Genomic DNA, 21,048 nt, shown 5'->3' on the forward strand with positions numbered 1-21,048 from the left:
ACAGATGGGCCGGGGCCGAGCTGGGGACTTTGCACCCGGTCGGCGTGTCTTACTCAAAGGCTGTGCTTCCGCCCCTCGGTACCCTGCTGCTCTGGGCACACAGCGTGAATATGTGCCGTGTGCCCGCTGCGGGTCGGGCAGGGTGAGTGCTCACACGTCGCTTTGCTACACAAGTGCGTAGGGCGCCGACCGTGTGCCAGGCCCCGGAAACGCCTGTGGCCCTCCAGGGTGAAGCGTGAACACATACGTGCGTATTTGTGCATACACGCACGGCCATGAGTGCAGGCACGCCCAGACACCCCTGCACACACGCACGCGTGCAAATGCCCTCAGTTAACCACAGTCACACGCACACGGAAGGACACACACCCAGACTTCAAGACGAGGCAAGAGAGGCACACACGCAACACACATCAACACAACACACACACATACCCCCAGGCGCCACCCACCAGGGCCAGGGTGAAATCCATTTGCACCACCCTGCCTCTCGCCCCTCTGACCTGCCAGACCTCGACACCCCACGCCCCCCAAGTCTCGGGGGAGACTCATTTGGACGTAACCCATGATGCCTTGTCTGGGTTTGAGACACCCCCGGGTCAGAGCCCCTGCCTGGCTGGCTTGGGTGACATCCCTTCCTGGACGAGCCCAGATCCCAGGCAGTGGCTGCCTGAGGACTTGCCCACCTAGGGACACCCCTTCCCGCGAGACCAGGCTCCCCCAAATCCCTGTCCACAAGGCAACAGTGACACAGGGGCTTCAGAAACCAGGCACGTTTTAAATACATGTTGGCACAATATTAACATTAAATACACATCATAAATAAGCCTTATAAATATGGAACTGATAAAAACTGATAAATTAGTCTCCCCTCCCAGGAGCTGCCGGCCCCCTCCAGGAGGGCAAGGAAATGCCACTATGCACCACCAGGGGGCGCTGCCGGCGACGGGCGGTCTCCTGCACCCCGCGCCCGTCTGCACCACGCGCCCCGATTTACGGAGGGAATGAGCCTTGTCCACTCCGTGCCACGGAGTCCCAGCAACTGTCAGGCCGAGGCGGCCTTCCGTGGTCCCCAACCCGCTCGCTTCACAAAGAAGTCCAGAGAGGTAAAGCGGCCTGCCTGAGGTCACACCGCGAGTCAGGGGCCGAGCTGGCACCTGAGACCCGTTCTCTGGACCCCTGTCCCTGCTGCCTGAAATGAAGTCACCCAGACTCTCAGGGGTCTGGCTTGAGCCGGGCAATGAGGCATCGGAGGCCAGCTCAGGCCCGACCCTCCCGGTTGGAACCGCGCCACTGCCGAAAGGAGGAAGTCTGGGGCCACGGCCCCTGCGAGTCATGAGAGCCGAGGGCCGGCAGGCCTCCGGGAGCGGGGTGGGGTCCGGGGCAGTCAGCCTGGCCGTGAGTCAGCCTGTGTCATCAGACCCCTGAATCAATGGAAAGTCGGCTCCACGCGCCCCATCGCGGCTGCCCACCCGGGGCCGGCGAGCTGGGGGGGGGGCTGGGGGCGCCCAATGGCCTGACCTTTGCCCCCCGGCCCGGAGGAGGTGGAAGGGGCCTGTCCAGCTCCCACCGCTTAAAGTGCACTTCCGGGTGGTGGCGCACGGAGGGGGCCAGGTTTGGAGACCCAGGGGAGCCCCCACCTCCCCGCCCTGGCTCCTCCCACCCGTAAAGCATCCTTCACCTGCTGCATCCGCCTCCCTGCAGGGACGCCCTGGAGGCTACCGAGGCAGCAGCCCCCTGGGTACGAGCCTCCTGCCCCTCTCGGGGAGTGGCGGCCTGCGCGCCCGCGTCCTCCGCGGGGCGCGCCGGGGGCTGTGCCTCCTGCTCCGGCCCGGCCTCGCCTCCCACTCGCCCAGCACCTGCCCCACGGCGCGCATGAACCGGTGGAAGCCCTGCAGGAGCTTGCAGCCCTCGATCTTGCGCTGGAAGGCATCTGGGGAGGGGGCGGGGGGCCGCGGGGTCCCCGGGCCGGCCCGGGTGGGCTCCGCCGCGGCGCCCAGGAGTCGGGACATGCAGTAAATGTTGTTCTTGATGCCGCGGAGAAACCTCTTCGCCCCGTGCAGCTCCTCCGCGTCCTTGACCTCCAGCGGCTCCTGCTGCAACGTGGCCAGTTGGTGCAGGACCCGGTCCAGGCTGGCCTCCAGGGTGTGCAGGAAGTCCCGCCTGCTGAGCCCGCGCAGGACGTCCTTGCTGGGGAAGGCCCCGGGGCGCTCCTTGCAGTGCTTCTTCAGGTCTGGCACGTTCAAGCCTTGAAAGTGAATCTGGGTGGGGGGGAAGGGGAGAGGCATCAGGGGCTGAGCCCGGGAGCCCCTCTCCCGGCCTCCTGCCCCACGAAGAGGGCCTGCGCTGCTCAGTCCTGAAATGCGAGGAGCACCCTGTCCAATCCCCCCTGTGTGGGGAGAGGTCTCCAGGGTCCCTGCGGGCAAAGTCAGAGGGGTGCTGGGTGGAGGGGTTGTGGGGTGGGGAGTGTTGCTGAGTCTTGACTGAGCTGCACCTCTGTTTCCTTCACACACACACCCTCATCCCCGTGCCTGAAACAAAGCTCACGGCAGGTGCATAATAGACGCCTGCCGGACCAAACGGATGAGCGCAGCAGTGGAGTGAACCAGCAGAGCTGAGGGACCTCGTCGCCCCCTTAGCTTCTTGGGGTGAGGGCCGGGATGTTCCCCGTGGGCCCGGAATGGCACGGGGACTCAGTTTCCCCCCGCCCCGCCCCACCCCTCGCGATCCCCTGAGACTCAGATGCCCCAGTGGGCAGGGCCTCACATAGTGGTCCAGGAGCTGGCTGCTGTTCCCCAGGACGTCCGCCTGCGCCCGCAGCTGGCTGAGGAGGGCTCGGTACTTGTCTGTGCAGCCGCCCATGGCTGCTGCGCTCAGGAACAGGAGGCCGAGGGCCAGACCTGGGGAAGAGAAGCAGGTGTCACCTGCCTGGTGGAGGGAGCTGCAGGCGGGAGCCTCGGGAGGCTTTCCGGGGAGGGGACCCCAGGCTCTGTGAGCGTGAGCACCTGCTGGGCCGCCGCCGCCGCCCCGGGAGGGGGACAACGGCCGTAATTCACCCAGGAGACCAGGAGCGCCCGGGCCCACCGGTCATGCCAGCACCCCGGGGGGCTAAGGGGTAGCCACTGCCACCCAAGATGCTGACTTGTCAGGCACCCTGGGCCCCCGTCACAGACCCCCACCCTCCATGCAGGGGGGTGGACATCCAGGAGCAGCCCAGCACCCTGCACTGCACCCGCAGAACCAGCAGAGGCTGCCTCCCCATCCAAAGCTGCACCCTGAAAAGGCTGTTCGGGATCATTGGATCCGCACCCCCGTTTTACAGAAGAGGCCAGCACGGGTCACGCCAGCTCACGCCCCTTCCAGCCCTCTCCCTAAGCAGCCACTTCGGGCAGGCTTACCGGCGACGCTGGGAGCCCCTCGGAAGGTTCCGGGCAGGCACAGTCACCACTCGCCCGCTCCCTGCCCCCCTCCTTGCCCACCCACCAGACACCGGCAGCCCATGTGGTCGGAAGGGGCATGTGGCGCAACGGCCGGAAGGCAGTGACACCATCGTGCCCTTCCTAAGAACCGTTCAGCCCCAGCTGGGGAGCCCCGAGGGGCTGGGCGCCCAGGAACCATGACCTCAGGGGACCCCTGGCCGCTGCCCCGGGATTGGGGCAGGAGGGCCTGTGCGCCGGCAACGGCGTGGGACGGTCGGCCCGCGGGCGGCGGAGGGACGTGCCACCCGGTCTGCTGCCATCCACGTGCAGGCTCGGGCCAGCCCACCGGGGGGCCTGGGTCTGCACGTGGGGCTCCCCAGGTGGCAGGCAGAGGGCTGAGCTGACGTCACGTGGCTCGACGCGTGGCACCACGTGGGCGTGGCTAGCGTGCTGTGTGGGCCCAGCGGCCCCAGCTCTGGCTCAGGGCCTCTCTCCATCCTAGACCCGCCGCCCCGGGGAAGGAGGAGGCGGCCGCTCACCTGGGCAGAGGAGGCCCCGCAGCCCCTCCAGCCATTGCACCACTTCCCGGTCGGGCATCCGCAGCTTCCTTCTCTGCCCGGCATATCTGCCACCGCCTGCTTCCCCATCCTGTCCCCTGTGCAACCCCTTGCCTCCCTCCTAGGGCTGCCTCTGCATCACCTCCCCCTGGAAGCCTCCCCTGATTGCTCCTGCTCCGTGCTCGGGGCTGCTGGGTTCTCAGAGGACCCCGCTCTCGGCCTCACCTCCCGGCTCTCTCCCCTTCTTAGCATCCTTCTGCCTAGTCCCCGGCCCCTGACGGAGGGTGCCTGCCCGCTCCCCGCCGGAGCCAGAGGGGGAGGAAGGAAGTACTCACTGGGCAGCGTCCTCCGTGTGAGCTGCGCCCGCATGCTGGGTGCCCGCTCTCTGGCCCGCGCCTGCTGGGGGTGACACCTCCCGCCTGGGAGCCCGGCGGGCCGGCAGCCACTTTATGCCCGCCGGGGCGATTGGCCAACACCTCGTGAGGTGGGTGGGGAGGGGGAGGGGGAGGGGCAGGCCTTCTGGGAACATGACCCCAAAAACCAAAGTGGCCCCGGCGGCCAATGGGCGCTGGCTGTGCGCGGCGGCATGCCCGCGCCGCCTCCTGTTTTCTTCGAATTCGTTCTTCGAGGTCAGCCCCACGCCCAAGGATGATGCAAACCGCAGCCCCAGCCTTCCTGGGGCACCCGGGGCGCCCAGGGGTCCGTGCCATCGGGAGGGGGCTGTGCCCCGGGGCAGGGGGGCGCGTCCGTGAGCCGGGCCCCCGGGGGGCTCCCCAGTCAGCCTCGGTCCAGCAGCCGTCGGCCTCCCCGTGGACATTCTCGTTCCAGTCAAGGAGGGCAAGGCATCTTCCTTCTTGAGCGTTCTTCCCGCCCTGCCGCCGGGGGCTGTTGGGACATCTGTGAGCAGAAACCACCGGGCCCTGGGCACCGAGCCAGACCCAGGCTGGCAGCCCCCAGATTGTGGTTCTGCCTACAGGACCAGAATGCCCCAGCGCCGGGCTCCCGGTCGTGTCCTTCCCCTGCCACGCAAACCCCCCCACACACACACCCCCACAACTCAGCCAGCCTTCCCCATCCCAGGCCCACGGCTCATAGCCCCCTCCCTTTCTCTGTGGACGGGAGAGAACCGGGCACCGGGCGCGAGAGAAACCGGAGACCAGGGCCTGAGCCCACTGACATGCTGTGTGACCCCGGGCCATTCATGAAACCTCTCTGGGCCTCCGAGGCCCCACCTGTCAAATGGGGAGGAGAAAAAGCACTTCCCGCTCACCTCACCCGGCCACAGTGGTCATGGACATAAAAGGCAAAAGTGTCTGGAGGAAAAATGTAAGATGAAAGTCGAATTCCAAGTATTAGTTGTCGGCGAGGTGGGGCTGGGGGTGGCGGAGGAGTTGGGGAAGCCGTGAGCTCAGAGGGGAAGCCGGGGAGGGGGAGTCACCGCGGTGACGGTTGGGGACCAGTTTCGCTTTCTCTGAAAGATAACCATCGTGGGCTGGTCCTCTGCGCCTCTGAGCGTCAGGGAGGAGACAGCGCCGCCCAAGTCAACCTGCTTCATCGTGGGGGTAAACTGAGGCCCGGGCAGGAGCAGGCAGGGAGGTGGGATCTGGCCCCACGCCTCTGTATATCTCCAGGCTGAGAAGTGGGTGCTTGTCCTGTGCCCTGGGTCCCCACTGGGAGAAGGGTCTCAGAGGCCTGGGGCCTTGGGTGGGTGGGAGGGGGCTGGGACTGAGCCCCTGGGTGGGGGCAGCCAGGGAGGCCTGGACAAGGAAAGCCCACCGCCGCCCATCCCAGCCCTGAGGCCCGACACCAGCCCCAAAGCTGACACCCGGCTCAGCCACGGGAGAGGCACGCCCACTGTCAGTCATTGATTCATTCAACCAACTTTGGTCCGGCCCGGCTCTGTGCCGGCCACTCGGCAGCGTGGGCAGAACAGACACACCCCCAGGCCCACGAGGCTGCCCTTGACCCCCACCTACTTCCTGTTAGCCCGACTTGGAGCTCATCACAACAGGCCCAATCTCCCCCCACCACTGGCCACCCCCGTGGCCTAGTTTTGGATTCTTAGCCCAAGACCGACGAAGCCGCTCAATTCCTCGTCTCGGTGCCCACGCCCGCGACGCCGACTCCTGGGCCGTGCCAAGCCGGTACCCTTCTCAATTTCACATCCCCTATCTCAGCCGAGCCTTGCAACAGCCCCAGCGGGGAGAGCGGCAGGACGGGGATGCCTGCGCTCATTTAACGAGGAAACTGAGGCACAAAGGAGTTCAGGGGCTGCTCAAAGCAGGAAAGTCCCATGGCAGGAACGCTTCACGGCCCTTGGCTGCGGTCGCCTCCACCAGAACAGCCGTCTGGGTCCAAGCAGGTCAGCCGGGTCTTATTCTGGAGACCGGAAAGCCAAAACCCAGAACCTTCTGAAAACCCGAGGGGAGAACCTGGCCTCACCCCCTGACTTAGTTTGCCAGAGCTGCTATGACAAATACCCCACGAGGGGTCGGCTTACACCAGCGTTGATGGTCTCGCAGTTTTGAAGGCTAGGTGTCCGGTAGCAAGTCGTCGGCCAGGCCGTGCTTTCTCCCTGGAGACGGTAATGCCCTGCAAGTGCTCGCTGCCATCCTTGGCTTCCTTGGCTTGCACCTCTGCCTCGTCACATGGCAATGACCTTGGCCTCCTCCTGGGGCTTTCTCTGACTTCTGGTTTCTCTTTTAAGGCCTCCAGACTCACCCCGATTCTGCGGGCCACACCTAAATTCCGTTATCTGGCCACAAATGGGTCCATACCCTCACCACCTGAACATAATCAAAGACACTGTTTACAAATGGGTTTGCACAAAGGAATGCCAATGAAGATGAAGAGCAGGGGAAACGGATGTGGCTCCAGCAGCTGGGCTCCTGTCTACCATATGGGAGGTCCAGGGTTCAAGGCTTGGGTTCTCCTGGTGAAGGCGAGCTGGCCCATGTGGAGTGCCGGCCCACACGGAGAGCTGGTGCAGCAAGAGGCTGCGAAAAAAGAGCTACAGAGGAGAGACAATAAGAGACGCAGCACACCAGGGAGCCGAGGAGGTGCAAGAGAATGAGTGCTTCTCTCCCACACTGGAAGGTCCCAGGGTCAGTTCCCAGAGCTGCCTAACGAGAAGACAAGCAGACACAGAAGAACACACAGCAAATGGACACAGAGAGCAGACCCCGGAGGGAGGGGGAGAGAATAAATAAATAAATCTTAAAAAAAAAAAGATGAAGAGGAGGTCTCTCATCGGGGTACGCAGTTGGATATCCCACCTCTTCCAGCTTGCGGGGTCCCAGGCAATCCTTGGTTTGGGGCTGCATCACCCCAGTTTTTGCTTCCATTTTTACGTGGCCTTCTCCGGGTCTCTGTGTCCTCTCCTCAGCTTACAATGACACCAGTATCACCCAAATCCAGTATGATCCCATCTCGATCCTTATCCAATGACCCCGCTAAGATCCTATTTTCAAATGAGGTCACATCCTGAGGGGCCAAATGGACGTGAAAAAAAAAAATGGTTTTTTTTTGGATACACTATTTAAGCCACGACTGGACCTAAAGGCCAGGCAATCTCAAACAGCTTTTAGCCACGCTGGACACATGCCCATCCTACCCTACTTATGCCTAAGCTAAATTTCGGGCAGGTGGTGCCCTTGCGGGGATGGTCGGACCACCGCAGGGCCAAGTTTTGGCTTTTAGCTGTCCACTTGGGCGGGCAAGGGCCAGGCTGGCTGCAGAAGTGTCACTGGACAGGCTGTGATGCCAGCCCCGACTCGCACACCCGAGACGGCGTGAGTCGCTGTGGGGCTGTCCCCAATCCACTCTAATGTGCAAACAACAGTAACTCAGACACCACCATCCACAGTAATCATTGCAGCTACTGTTGACCAATCACTTTTTAAAAAATGGGTTTAATTTTTATTTATAATCTTACTTCCTTGGCATCAGTCTTGCCTTTATGCATAAAACAAGCCACATTAATTTGCATCAGTAGCCAAGGGGAAAGCTTGGGGGCAGGCAAGCGCCTCCCCCTTCTTCCAACCTCCCAAAGGCCCTGGGAGACCCTCTTGGCTCCTGGGTTTAAAGAGAGCAGGAGGGGAGGCTACCTTGCCTGAGGCCGTCCCGGGAGGAATTAGAGGAGCGTTCAAAACACGCTCCAAGCGCTTGCCTAATTGGGGTGGCGTGTGCAGGGCCCAGGATCACCAAAGGCAGAGAAGGGCTCACAAGAGGAGGCCACCGGCGGGTGGCAGGGGTGGAGGCATCCAGGAGGGTCCAGAGAGAGGAGGCCAGGGGCCCAGCCCCCAGGTGAGGAGGCCCGGCCTGCCTGTCCGAGCAAAGAGGGGAAGATGTGTCAGCGTTTCTGGTGAGGTCAGCACCCAGTGACGTCCATCTCACCACCAGGAAAGACTTGCAACACGGCCCAGCCGGTATAAATAGGCTCGACCACAGGGCCCCGCTGTCCTCCTCTTCCCGGGCCACGTCAGCCCGGTCCGCGTGATTCGTGAGAGGAAGAGAGGCCCGACCGCCTTGGTTCCTCAGAACTGCTTCCGCGGCTTTCCGGCCCACCCTCCGGCGGTGGGGGGCCCTGCCCCTTTAAATGCAAGGACATGGGATGGGCTGTCAGAACTGGAGGCAGGAGGCCATCTCCACGGGGTGCAGAGAGGACAGCTTGCTGGGTGGGAGGTGGGAAACCAACCCAGGTTCCACTGCAAGCCCCCGGTGAGCGCAGTGTCCTTGACACAGTCATATCCCCTTTCTGAACCTCAGTTTCCCCTTTGTAAAGTGCAGTGATATAACTCAACAGTAAAAAGACAGATGACTCAATTCAAAAATGGGCAGAGGACTCGAGTAGATGTTTTTCCAAAGAGGATACAGAAGGGTCAACAAGCACATAAAAAAAATACTCAACATCATTAGTCACCAGGGAAATGCACATCAAAACTAGACTATAATCCATGCTGTGTAGCAGTGCTCCAAAATGTACTCAGAAGGAAGCAGATCTGGCTCAACTGATAGAGCATCCGCCTACCACATGGGAGGTCCAGGGTTCAAACCCAGGGCCTCCAGACCCATGTGATGGGCTGACCCATACGAAGTGCTGATGCACACAAGGAGTGCCATGCCATGCAGGGGTGTCCCCTCATGGGGAAGCCCCACGCACAAGGAGTGCGCCCTGCAAGGAGAGCCACCCCGCGCAGAGTGGAGCTGCACACACAGAGAGCTGATGCAGCAAGATGACGCCACAAAAAGAGACACAGGGGCGGTGGACTTGGCCCAGTGGTTAGGGCGTCCGTCTACCACATGGGAGGTCCACGGTTCAAACCCCGGGCCTCCTTGACCTGTGTGGAGCTGGCCCATGCGCAGTGCTGATGCGCACAAGGAGCGCCCTGCCACGCAGGGGTGTCCCCCACGTGGGGGAGCCCCACATGCAAGGAGTGTACCCTGTAAGGAGAGCCGCCCAGCGCAAATAAAAGTGCAGCCTGCCCAGGAATGGTGCTGCACACACAGAGAGCTGACACAACAAGATGACGCAACAAAAAAAAAAGAAACACAGATTCCCATGCCACTGACAACAACAGAAGCAGACAAAGAAGATGCAGCAAATAGACACAGAGAACAGACAACCAGGGTGGGGGGAGAAGGGGAGAGAAATAAATAAATAAATCTTTGAAAAAAAAGAGAGAGACACAGATTCCTAGTGTCACTGACAAGAATCCAAGTGGACACAGAAGAACACACAGAGAATGGACACAGAGAGCAGACAACGGGTGGGGGAGGTAAACAAATCTTTTTTAAAAAATGTATTCATCAAATGCAATGAATGTGTCAAACTGATCAAAGAATTTGGTGATGTGGGAGGAGTGGGAGTGGGGGGTGGGGAGTGGGTATATATGGGATTCTCTTATATTTTTTTAATGCAATATTTTGTATGATCTATGTATCTTTAAAAAACTTTTTAAATTAAAAAAAAATCTACAAGGAGATCTGGATATCTGGGGGAGGGGTTATGCTGCAGTTCTCTGCATAGGTTTTGTGTTATTTTTGTAACTGTCCTGTAGGCTTAAAATTATTTCAAAATAAAAACTTAAAAAAACAAAAACAACAGGGAAGAATATGTGGCTCGATTAATTGGGCTCCCATCTACCCTATGGGAGTCCCTGGGTTTGCTTCCCAGGGCTTCCTTGTGAAGGCAAAGCTGGCCTGCGCCCACGGAGAGCTGACGGTCTACACCAGTGGAGAGCTGATGGCCCGCGCCCGCAGAGAGCCAGCGCAGCAAGACGACGCAACAAAGGGAGACAAGCAGACACAGAAGAACATGCAGCGAATGGACACAGGGAGCAGACAGCAAGCAAACTTCAAGGGGGTGAAATAAGTAAATAAAAATAAATCATTAAAAAACAACAAATAACCCAAGGAGATACCACATCATGCCTGCTAGGATGGCTAGAATCCAAAAGACAGGCAATCACAAGTGTTGGCGAGGATGCAGGTAAATCAAAACTCCTGTACACTCTTGGCGGGAATGTAAAATGGGCAACTCATTTGGAAAACAGTTTGACAGTTACTCAAATAGTGAAGCATAGAGTTACCATATGATCTAGCAATAGCAATTCTACTGCAAGCACATGTACCCAAGAGAAATGAAAACATATGCCCATGCAAAAATTTGTACAGGCCCATTCCTACCAGCATTCTTTACAATAGCAAAGAAGTGGAAACAGCCCAAATATCCATCACAGATGAATGGATAAACAAAAACGTGGGAAGCAGACTTGGCCCAGTGGTTAGGGCGTCAGTGTACCACATGGGAGGTCCGCGGTTCAAACCCCGGGCCTCCTTGACCCGTGTGGAGCTGGCCCATGCGCAGTGCTGATGCGCGCAAGGAGTGCCCTGCCACGCAGGGGTGTCCCCGCGCAGGGGAGCCCCATGCGCAGGGAGTGCGCCCCGTAGGGAGAGCCACCCAACCCGAAAGAAAGTGCAGCCTGCCCAGGAATGGTGCCGCCCACACGGAGAGCTGACGCAGCAAGATGACGCAACAGAAAGAAACAGATTCCCATGCTGTTGACAACAGAAATGGACAAAGAAGAAGATGCAACAACTGGGGCGAGGAGGGGAAGGGGAGAGAGATACATAAATAAATAAATAAATCTTTGAAAAAAAAACACAAAAAACAAAATGTGGTCTATCCAGACAGTGGAATATTCTTCAGCCATAAATAGGGATGAAGTCCTAATTTGTGCTACAAGATGGCTGAATCTTGAAAACATCATGCTAAGCCAGGCAGAAGCGTTCACCATATTGTATGATTTCATTTTACGAAATGTCCAGAATAGGCAAAGCCATAGAGACAAAAAGCAGATCGGGGGGGAGCAGATGTAGCTCAGTGGTTGAGCGTCAGCCTTCCACATACGAGTCCTAGGTTCAATCCCTGGTACCTCCTAAAATGAATGAATGAATGAATACATAAATAAGTAAGTAAGTAAAGCAGATCAGGGGTGGCCAGGGGCTGAGAGGAAGGGGAGATGGGGAGTGATGGCTGAAGGGTAGGGGGTTTCTCATTGGAGTGATGAAAATGTTCTGGAATTAGAAGTGATGGCAGCATAACCTAAAATCCACTGAATTATACACTTTAGAAAGGCGAGTTGTACAGTATGTAACTGATATCTCAACAACAGATAAACCTAAATGCAGGGAGCAGATATGACTCAAGCAGTTGGGTGCCCACCTCCCACATGGGAGGTCTCAGGTTCAGTTCCTGATGCCTCCTAAAGAAGACAAGCAGACAGCTAATGTGGCTCCAGCGGTTGGGTGCCTGCCTCCCATATGTGAGGTCCCAAGTTCAGTTCCCAATGCCTCCTAGAGAAGACAAACAGACACAACAAGCAGACAATGAAAGAGAGCACAGCAAGCGGAAACAATGAGCAGACAGACAAGGGAGCCATCTCATTGGGGGAAAAAATGCAGTGACAAAAGTTCCCTCACAGAAGGGTCAGGGTGACGCTGGGAGCTGGGGCACATGAGTACGTGCTAAACTCCCCCTGGTGCCACCCCAGCCACTGGGGCAGACGGAGACGCACGCTTGCTTATGTCACAGGGTGGCCTTGAGGACAGTTGGGAAAGCGGAGTTACATAAACCCGGGGTAAGCCCAGATGTACAGGCGTTCTCCCCGTGAGGTCAGCGGGGTCACCCCCTGCCTGGGCACCCCACAGTTTACAGCCTGTGGGGCAGTGGCTTCAGCCTGCCCAGTGTAGGAAGCCATGTCCCCCTGTGTCCAGTGACTGCCCCAACCCAGGTCACTGACACATCCCCCTCTTCCAGGGTGCAAACACCCGTTCAGGAAAGTGCAGGGGAGAGAGAGCTCACTTCTGTTCAGTAAGCTCTGCAGCCCGCCTCATAGCAGCGCAGACGAAGCCCTGCTGCAGGGAACCCCAAGGCCATGATGGGGTGAGGTGGGGGCTGACGCATCTACTCCCGGTACATCGGCAGTAGCCACGCCAGCCTGGAGGAGGCGAGGGCTGACCTGGCCCTGCTGTCTGCCCCCGGGCTGGCCCAGAAGGACCCCTCCCCTTCTCCGAGCCCAGGTCTCATCTTTGAGGCTAGGGGTGGTCCGAAGCATTGTCACAGGCCCCTGCCCACCACCCTACAGGGCCCGGTGTGTTGCTTTGCAGCGCCAAGTGCTGAAATGCCACTCTGAACAAAAGCAACGCTGGACACCAAACGGGCGCAAGGAAGTCCCATCAAACCCGCCTCTCCTCCTGATGACAACACCCGACGTCTGTTTTGAAACTTCAGATTCTTGCCAAAAACAATATTTGGAGCCCCAGGGATATGCCGTCTGCCCAGCGGTAGCAGTGTTGCGGGTTTGTGTGTGTGCAGGCTCGGTTCTAAGCCTTTTTTTTTTTTTTAAAGATTTTACCTTTTTATTTATTTCTGCCTACTCCCTCATTGTTCGCACTTGCTGTGGTCTGTTCGTCTTCTCTTTGTTTCTTTAGGAGGCACTGGGAACTGAACCCGGGACCTTCAATGTGAGAGGGAGACGCCTAATCGCTTAAGCCACTTCTGCTTCCTGCTTTATTGGGTCTCATTATGTTTTTTCTTCTTGTGCCTCTTTGTTGTGTCAACTTGCTGTGTCAGCTTGCCATGCCTGCCTGTCACACCAGCTCGCTGTCTTCTTTAGGAGGCACCAGGAAGCAAACCACAGACTTCCCATGTGGTAGGTGGGAGCTCAATCACTTGAACCACATCCGCTTCCCTCGGTTCTAAGCCTTTCACGTGGACTATGTTACTGTACCTTTGCAAGCACCTGGAAATCTCTGTCTTGTAGATGGGGAAACGGAGGCCTGGGGAGACCCAGTCATTTGCTGAAAGAGCAAAGGCGCGTTTAAGCCCAGGAGGCCCTGCCATAGCCCACAAGACTGGCCCAGTGGAGCATCCAAAACCGATGCCATCACGTGGCTCAGCAAAAGCAGGAACAAAGGGCTGTTACTGCGGAAGCCTGGCCGGGGCAGGCTCAGCCAGCTTGATGGAGGAGGTCGGTGTTTCTGCAGGACTGGAAACATAAGGCCAAGTTCCCCCCCCCCAATGAGATGGCTCCCTTGTCTGTCTGCTCATTGTTTCCGCTTGCTGTGCTCTCTCTCGTTGTCTGCTTGTTGTGTCTGTTTGTCTTCTCTGGGAGGCACTGGGAACTGAACCTGGGACCTTACATATGGGAGGCAGGCACCCAACCGCTGGAGCCACATTAGCTGTCTGCTTGTCTTCTTTAGGAGGCATCAGGAACTGAGGTCTAGAAGAGAGACGCTGCTAATCCCATGCCGAGAGAACCTCGTGAGCCGACGTGGAAGTGGGACCTTGGCACAGAAGGAGTTCAGGGGCTGGTGGGGGCGGTGTGGCGTGGGGAGGCGATCGGGGACGGGAAGGAGGGAGGGGGTGAAGGAGCCACCTGCATCCCTGCCAGGTTTTGCTTCCACCGCAGCCCCTCTGCGGGCAGCTTGGACAGCACGGCCTGGTCCTGCAGCCCCGCCTCCTGCTACAGACCCTCCCCTGGCTTCCCACTGCCATTCAGAAAGGCCAGAGTCATTGCCACAGCCGCCAGGCCCTGCCCACCCCCCAGCCTCTCTCACACCTTCCTGGCCCTCTGTCTTCACTCACCTTCCTCAGCCCCTCAGGCAAACAGAGTCTAACCGCAGGACCTTAGCACATGTGGTTCCCTCTACCTACTAAACTGCCACCTGCCATCCACATCCAGTCCAATTCAGGAAAGACCATCCTCCAGCCCGGGCTGGGCGCCCCCACCTCCACCCCATCTTCCCTGAGTACTTCTTTGTGCATTTTTAAAAAAAGATTTATTTATTTATTCCCCTCCTTTTGGCCTGTTCCTTTCTTTGCTGTCTCTTCTCTGTGTCCATTCGCGGCGTGTTTTTCCTGTGTCTGCTTGTCTCCCTTTTCCATCATCTTGCTGTGTCAGCTCTCCGCGGCACATGGGCCAGCTTTGCCCTCACAAGGAGGCCCTGGGACAGGGACCCAGGGCCTCGCATATGGTAGACGGGAGCCCAACTGACTGAGCCACAGCCGCTTCCCTTCTTTGTGCATTTTTATAGCCATGGAGTTGTCTGCCTGGCCAGACCAAATTCCAAGAGGGGGCACACTGTGGTTGCAGCGTCACCGGACCCAATACAGGCACAGAATGTAGCAGGTGCTCAAAAATCCTCGGTGAATGGATGAACGCACGGCCACACACATGTGGCCCACTGCAGGACACCTGGGAAGGGTGGGCTGTGGCCCCAGGCTGGATGACCTAAACGTGTCCCCACCCCCGTACCTGGAGAGCCTGCAGCCAGCCTTCTAGAAGGCTAGGCCGACTCCCGCCTGCCCCTGGGTGGGAGCCGAATACCCCCAGAGCCTTCCCGTGCATTGTCCTGAGCCTCTTGCCCCGAGCAGATCCGAATTCTCTCATTCACCATACCCGGCAGCAGATGAGAGGCTTTCCAGGAAGTGTCACTTGGAAAGATGCTGACTTTTTCCTTTATGTTACTTTTAAAAAAGCAAATTGAAAATCTGCTCTTCTGCGCTCTGCAGATTTCAACACTTTCCTGGTAAACGAACCAAACAAAAGAAAAAAAAGAAAAGCCCAAGCATTTCTCCTGCTTCCTTTAAAGCATTCATTGCAGAATGAATTCTACATACGTGGCACCTGACAGTCCCCTGGAAATGGGAGGGGACAGTCCTAGAGTGTGCAAAAACAGGCAAAAAAAAGAAAGAAAGATAAAGAAAAGGGACGTCGATGGGGCTCAAGCGATTGGGCTCCCGTCTACCCTATGGCAGGACCCAGGTTCGATCCCGGGGCCTCCTGGTAAAGGTGAGCCTGCGCGGCGAGCCAGGGCCCGTGCCGCAAGCCACGCAGAAAGGCGATGATGCAACAAAAGAGAGACGAAGGGGACGGTCAAGGCGAGACACAGCGGAAACCAGGAACTGAGGTGGCGCAAGTGACAGGGAACCTCTCTCCTCATCGGAAGCCCCCAGGACCGAATCCTGCTGAATCCTAGAGGAGGAAAACTAGAAGAGAAGACAAAAAGAGAAACAGACCCAGAAGATCACACAGCGAATGGACACAGACAGCAGAAAACAGCAGGGCGGGGGAGGGGGAGGAGAAAAAAAGAAAGGGAGGAAAAAAGAAAGAAATTTTACGGTGGCCTCTCACCCTCCATTCCCTCGTTCAGCCTCTGCTCAAGCACCCCTCTGTGCCAAGCATCAAGCTAGGGGATGAACCAGCGAGAAAGACGGGGCCTGCCGCCGGGGGAGCTTGCTGTGAATAACCCGCTTCCAGATCCGAGTTTTGCAGGGTGAACTCACACGCGCACACACAGCCTTCGGTCTGGAAGGCACACTGGTGGAGCTGCGCATTTCTCACTCGGGTCACAAGAGCGGGTGCCCTACCCAGGGGGCCTTTTGGGGGCCTCTGGCTGGGCATTAGCAAGGCACCTCCATCCTGAGCAGAATCTTAGCTTGCCAGGGCTCCTGGGACACATCGTCTAAAGAACATGAATTTATTATCTCACGGAGTCGGAGGCGAGAAATCCAAAATCAAGGTCTCGACCTCCCGTCTCGTCGTGATCTCCCTCTCTTTCTCCGGACTTCTGACGGACTGCGTCCAAAAAGTCTTCCGCTCCTAGGGGCTGCAGCCTTCTTGGCTTAAGCTCAGCGCCCTTTAGTTTGACTACACTTCAGCTGATAACACCTGCAAAGGTAGGTAGGTCCTCTCTCCACCCACCAGAGGTTAAGACCTGAACGCATGCTCTCTGGAGGACGCGCGAGTCAATCCCCAGCATGACGCCAGAACTGAGACACGTGCCTCCCTCTCTTTGCTGGGGTTTCGGGGCTGGCACGATGCCACCTGCCCCACGTGCACAGGATGGGGGTTGGGGGCCTGCCGCGGGCACGAGAACGAGGTCGGCACAGCTGGTGGGAGCGCCGAGCCGTCTCCCTGAACCCCTTGACCCTGCCTGCCACCAGCTCCTGCCACCTGGCACGTCCCAGCCACGCGGGCCGCGGCATGAGTCTCTTCTTCGCTCGTTGAGCTGGTTTCCTGGCACTGGCGGCTGGGAATCCGGAGTCCTGCAGAATGTGAAGACGCAGGCAGGAGTGCTGGGAGGAGGAAGGAGGACGGGCACAGAGCCTTCTCCTGGGCTGGCTGTTGTTCAGAGCCCTCTGCACGGGCTGTGCTCAACAGAGGGGGACTGGAGGAACACGAGGGGACCAGGCCAGGGTCCCAGTGGGGCTATCTACAAATGACAGTGCTCATCTCAGTGGGAAGCTTGAAGTACAGGCACTTGCAGGGGTGCTGGGCACAGCCCCCTAAGAAATTACTCCTTTTCCCATGCCGAGGACTATGGAAGAGTTGCCTTCTTCCTCTCTCAGAAGAGAAGGCTGTGGGCAACCCTGGGCGTTCAACTTGAGGTGAGAAAAATGAACACATCTTGCTGTACCAAGGAGAGAAAAGGTCAGCAACACCTGCTCTGTCCAAGCACCTACTGCTGACCGTTCAAACATGCCATGGGGACTGGCCAGGGGAAGCCACATCAGCCCTTCACAGGGCATGGAAGGGTCAATTCTTGCTGAAAGTGGAACGACACGGCTTTAGATGCAAATACTGGGCACCTCCGCAGTCTGGAAGGCAGAGCTTAAAAACACGGCGACCCTGGGAAAACTGACAGGGCAGGAGGGCTGCGAGGAGGGCTACGAGGAGGCCAGTGTGAGGGGCCTTCCTTCCAACTGTGTCTGGTTTTGTACCGGGGCTGTGTGCCCGTGTGTGTGCGTCTGCGCCCTCCCTGTTTCCGCGTCCACTCTCCTTGCCTGGACTCACAGCCCCCACCCTACCTCTTCCCGATCAGGGGTCTGCTGGGGGTCGGTTGGCTCCTGCCCCTGTCACCTGCACCAGTCCTCGCCCCAGGGCCCAGCTTTTTTTTAAGGTTTATTTATTTCTTCCTGCCCTCCTGCTGTCTGCTGGGTCCATTCACTGTGTTCTTCTGTGTCCGCCTGTATTCTCATCAGGCGGCACAGGAATCTGTGTCTCTCTTTGTTGCGTCGTCTTGCTGCGTCAGTTCTCCATGTGTGCGGCGCCACTCCTGGGTGGGCTGCGGTTTCGCGTGGGGTGGCTGTCTTTGCACAGGGCCACTCCTTGTGCGGGGGGCGCCCTAAGGCGGGGACATCCCTGCGTGGGCCGGCACTCCTTCACGCAGCAGCACTGCATGCGGGCCAGCTCACCACACGAGCCAGGAGGCCCTGGGTGTCAAACCCTTGGACCTCCTATACGGTAGGCAGACACCCTATCTGTTGAGCCACATCCGCTTCCCCAGAAGGTCTTATTTGCAGATGTAGAAAGGGCTAAATTCAATGAAAATGGCCAGAGAGTGCGGCTCAGGGCGGGGCCTGGCAGCTGCGGAGGAGAGGCATCCAGCTCTGGAGGAGAGCAAGCATAGGCTGAGGCACCCAGTGGCAGGGCCATCGGGCAAGTTGGTGCAAGCAGATGGGGGGTGTGTGTGAAAACGAGTAATCGGGGAGGGAAGGGTCATGCTAGTGTGCTGGGGAAAACTCACTTGTGATGGGAGGGAAACTGAGGCAGGGAAACTGAGACAGACATGGTTAGGGCAGCAACGCAGGCTGAGGAACTGGGCTCAGGATCCTGGGGAGAGCAGGGTGCTGGGCTGGGAACGAGAGCGGGGAGTTCTCTGGGTCCTGGTGGGAGGTGGGGGGGTGGGGGGCTCCCGACTGAGGAGCTCTGCACCCAGTAGGGCAGAAGGCAGGGGGCAGGCTGCAGCAGCAGAGGAGGGAGAGGGGAAGGAGTGGGCGGAGAGGAAGAAGGAGAACTGGAGCGGCTGCGGCTGGGCCAGCCCAGTGGACCAGGGCAGTGGGGGCTGGCGGGTGCGCCAGCACGGCCCACCACTCCCGGCCGGACTGCAGGGGAGCTGGGCCTTCTAGGAGCTGGGCCCTGGGGCGAGGACTGGGGCAGGTGACAGGGGCAGGAGCCAACTGACCCCCAGCAGACCCCTGATCAGGGAGAGGTAGGGTGGGGGCTGTGAGTCCAGGCAAGGAGAGTGGACGCGGAAACATGAAGGGTGCAGATGCACACACACGCACACACGGCCCCGGTACAAAACCAGACACACAGCGACACAGAGCTCCGCGTGCTCACGTGTGTACACGCACACGCCCAGATGCACACGCCAGCCACACGCTCACAGGTACAAGTGCAGAGACAAATTCAGGGACCAGTACACAACCACAAACACACATACACACTTTGCTGCCAAAACGAATTCCCCTGCAGAAGATGCATACACAGTGGCCTCTGCGTCTGCAAGTTCTGTGCACGGAGACCCCAGCGGTAGGTGTGTCCACCGGAATCAGGCAGCTGTGGCTGCCTGGCAAAGTGAGACACACACACCATGGCCACTGCCCAAAAGACCCACCCCGCCCAGCCCGGGGTCAGGGAAGAGCCAGGGCCCGGCCTCGCGTGCCAGCCCACGCACCCGTTGCCACTGGCAGCAGACACCCGGCCACAGACGCAGACGGCTGCGGCTGAGGTGGCGAGAGATCTTGCAAAATCGTCCCTGTCCCTCAGGGTTCAGCTCGAGTCCCTTCCCCCAGGGCAACTCCCCAGGTCCTTGTGGGCACAGTTAGCCTTCTTTTGTGAGTTCTGCTCCTGCTATGCTGTGTGACCTTGGGTGAGTCACTTTGCATCTCTCTGCTCTGTATCCCCCCGGCAAGTGGGGATGATACAGTAAGTGTGTGTTGAATCCATGAATTCACAGAGCACGACCACCCTCGCGTGACAGATAAGGACACTGAGGCACAGGAGGGAGGCGCGTACAGTGAGCTCGGCCCGCCGCTGCTCTCCAGCATCCTACTGGGGCCTTACCACCAGGCAGGACCCTGGAGCTGGGAGGGACATCAAGAGATCGCAGTTTCTTCCGATTTATTCTCCCTCCTCAGCTTTGGGGCAAGTGGGCAAGTCGGGCAGGGATGGGATGGGGACTTCAAACCTCCCGTTTCTGCTCGTTTCTGCTCGTGTCTTTGAGGACTTACGGGGCACTTGCTCTGGGTCGGCGTAAGAGTCAGACGGGGGCGAGCGAGCAGCCGGCTCCCCCGCCCGAGCTTTCCTCATCTTCTGTCCCCTCCCGCCGGCCGCGGGGCTGGGGGTCAGAGGGCTGAGACCGCCATCCCCTCCCGGGAGCCCGTCTCGATGAGGACGAGCATCTCCAGACTCAGTGGGGCTGTGCCGACGTGACCAGCAGCCAGGGGCCTCCGGGGCCTGGAGGTCGAGGGTGTGGCTGAGGCCAGCGGGTGCCCCCCACCCCAGTGCCGGGCGGACCACGATGACTTCCTTTACCCCGGGATCCTCCAGGGCAAAGGGTGGGACGTGGAGGGGCTGCCCTGAGCCCCTTCCTCACTTGGGACAGGTCAGAGGCCACCTGCCTGACCGGAGCCAGGGCACCGGCCACGGGTGAGGTTCAGGGTCACTGGCCTGACGCTCCCCTTCTCAGCTGAGGGTCCCTGGGTGGGCCTCCCTGACACTCCCAGAGCAGGTCGCCACCCCGACCCCACCCCCACCTGCTGAAGGCCGAGAGGGGCCCAGGGACCCCAATGCCCTGGGGGCTCAAAGCCCCTCCACATAGACACGCCCGTGCCCACAGGCAAGTCAGACCAGCCCACAGGGGTGTGCCAGCCTCGAGAATGACGGGAACATCCAAACCAGGCAGACAGACAGATGGACAGAGCCCCCCTGCCGTGGGCCAGGAGCTCCCTCGCTACAGGTCAGGCGGCTCCGAGAATCCCAGTTCTGAAACCCCTACCTCAAACCCAGGATATCCCCCCACCCTGGCTACGCCTGAGACACCTCCAGGGCAAGGAATCCATGCATATGGGGAAACCGAGGCCAGGGCGGGGGGGATGCTGGCCCAGGGTCCCAGGTTTCCTGTGGCTCACTCACCCGGGCCAGGGCTCCGCTCTCAGCCCCTGGGATCTGCAGCCCGAGGCCCCGGCGCCAGGCTCTCGGGCAGGGCGGGCAGGCTGCCAGAGGCTGGCCCCTGTCCCGGCTTTTCTGGGGAGCCACCACCACCTCCCAGTACGCCGAAGTCACACCCTTCTTCCCTTCCCGGGACGGGCGGGTCTGGGCTGAAGGGAGCCGATAACCTCCCCAGCCCCTCTGTGGGGGCCTCACCGGGTCACAGCAGAATCCCGGCCTGGCGGAGCTGGGAGGCAATGGGAGCCCAGGGGCACCGCCATCCAGGGCAGAGCGGCCTCGACCCGTCCTGCTCTCCCCCACCTCACCCCGGCTGGTTGGGCCCCTTGCCGCCACCACCCCTGGAGGGACCGGCGGCGAGAACGGATGACCTCTTGACCAACAGGGATGGCTGTCTGGGAGGCGACCGCCAGAACTCGGGCGGCAGCCCAAAAGAAAGCAGGCGGCGGTCTGGAAGAAAGATGCTCTCCGGCCCTTCTCGAGGGGGCTGCGCAGAGGCGAGCCATGCTCAGGGTGGCAGTGGGGGCCAGGGGAGCCCCTCCCAGGCAGGAG

At 59.4% G+C, this 21,048-nt stretch overlaps 1 protein-coding gene across 1 annotated transcript; it reads right to left on the reverse strand.

Annotated features, from left to right (window-relative positions):
* Positions 1 to 775: 775 nt before the first annotated feature.
* On the reverse strand, positions 776 to 4,381 carry OSM (oncostatin M). Its single transcript, XM_004480640.4, has 3 exons — positions 4,312 to 4,381; positions 2,767 to 2,900; positions 776 to 2,261 (listed from the first exon to the last, which is right to left on the reverse strand). The coding sequence occupies exons 1-3, from the start codon at positions 4,343 to 4,345 to the stop codon at positions 1,719 to 1,721; spliced, it is 711 nt and encodes a 236-aa protein (XP_004480697.2). The 5' UTR covers positions 4,346 to 4,381; the 3' UTR covers positions 776 to 1,718.
* Positions 4,382 to 21,048: the final 16,667 nt, after the last annotated feature.

The sequence above is a fragment of the Dasypus novemcinctus genome, chromosome 19 (genome assembly GCF_030445035.2).
Source record: "Dasypus novemcinctus isolate mDasNov1 chromosome 19, mDasNov1.1.hap2, whole genome shotgun sequence".
Lineage (NCBI taxonomy): Eukaryota > Metazoa > Chordata > Mammalia > Cingulata > Dasypodidae > Dasypus > Dasypus novemcinctus.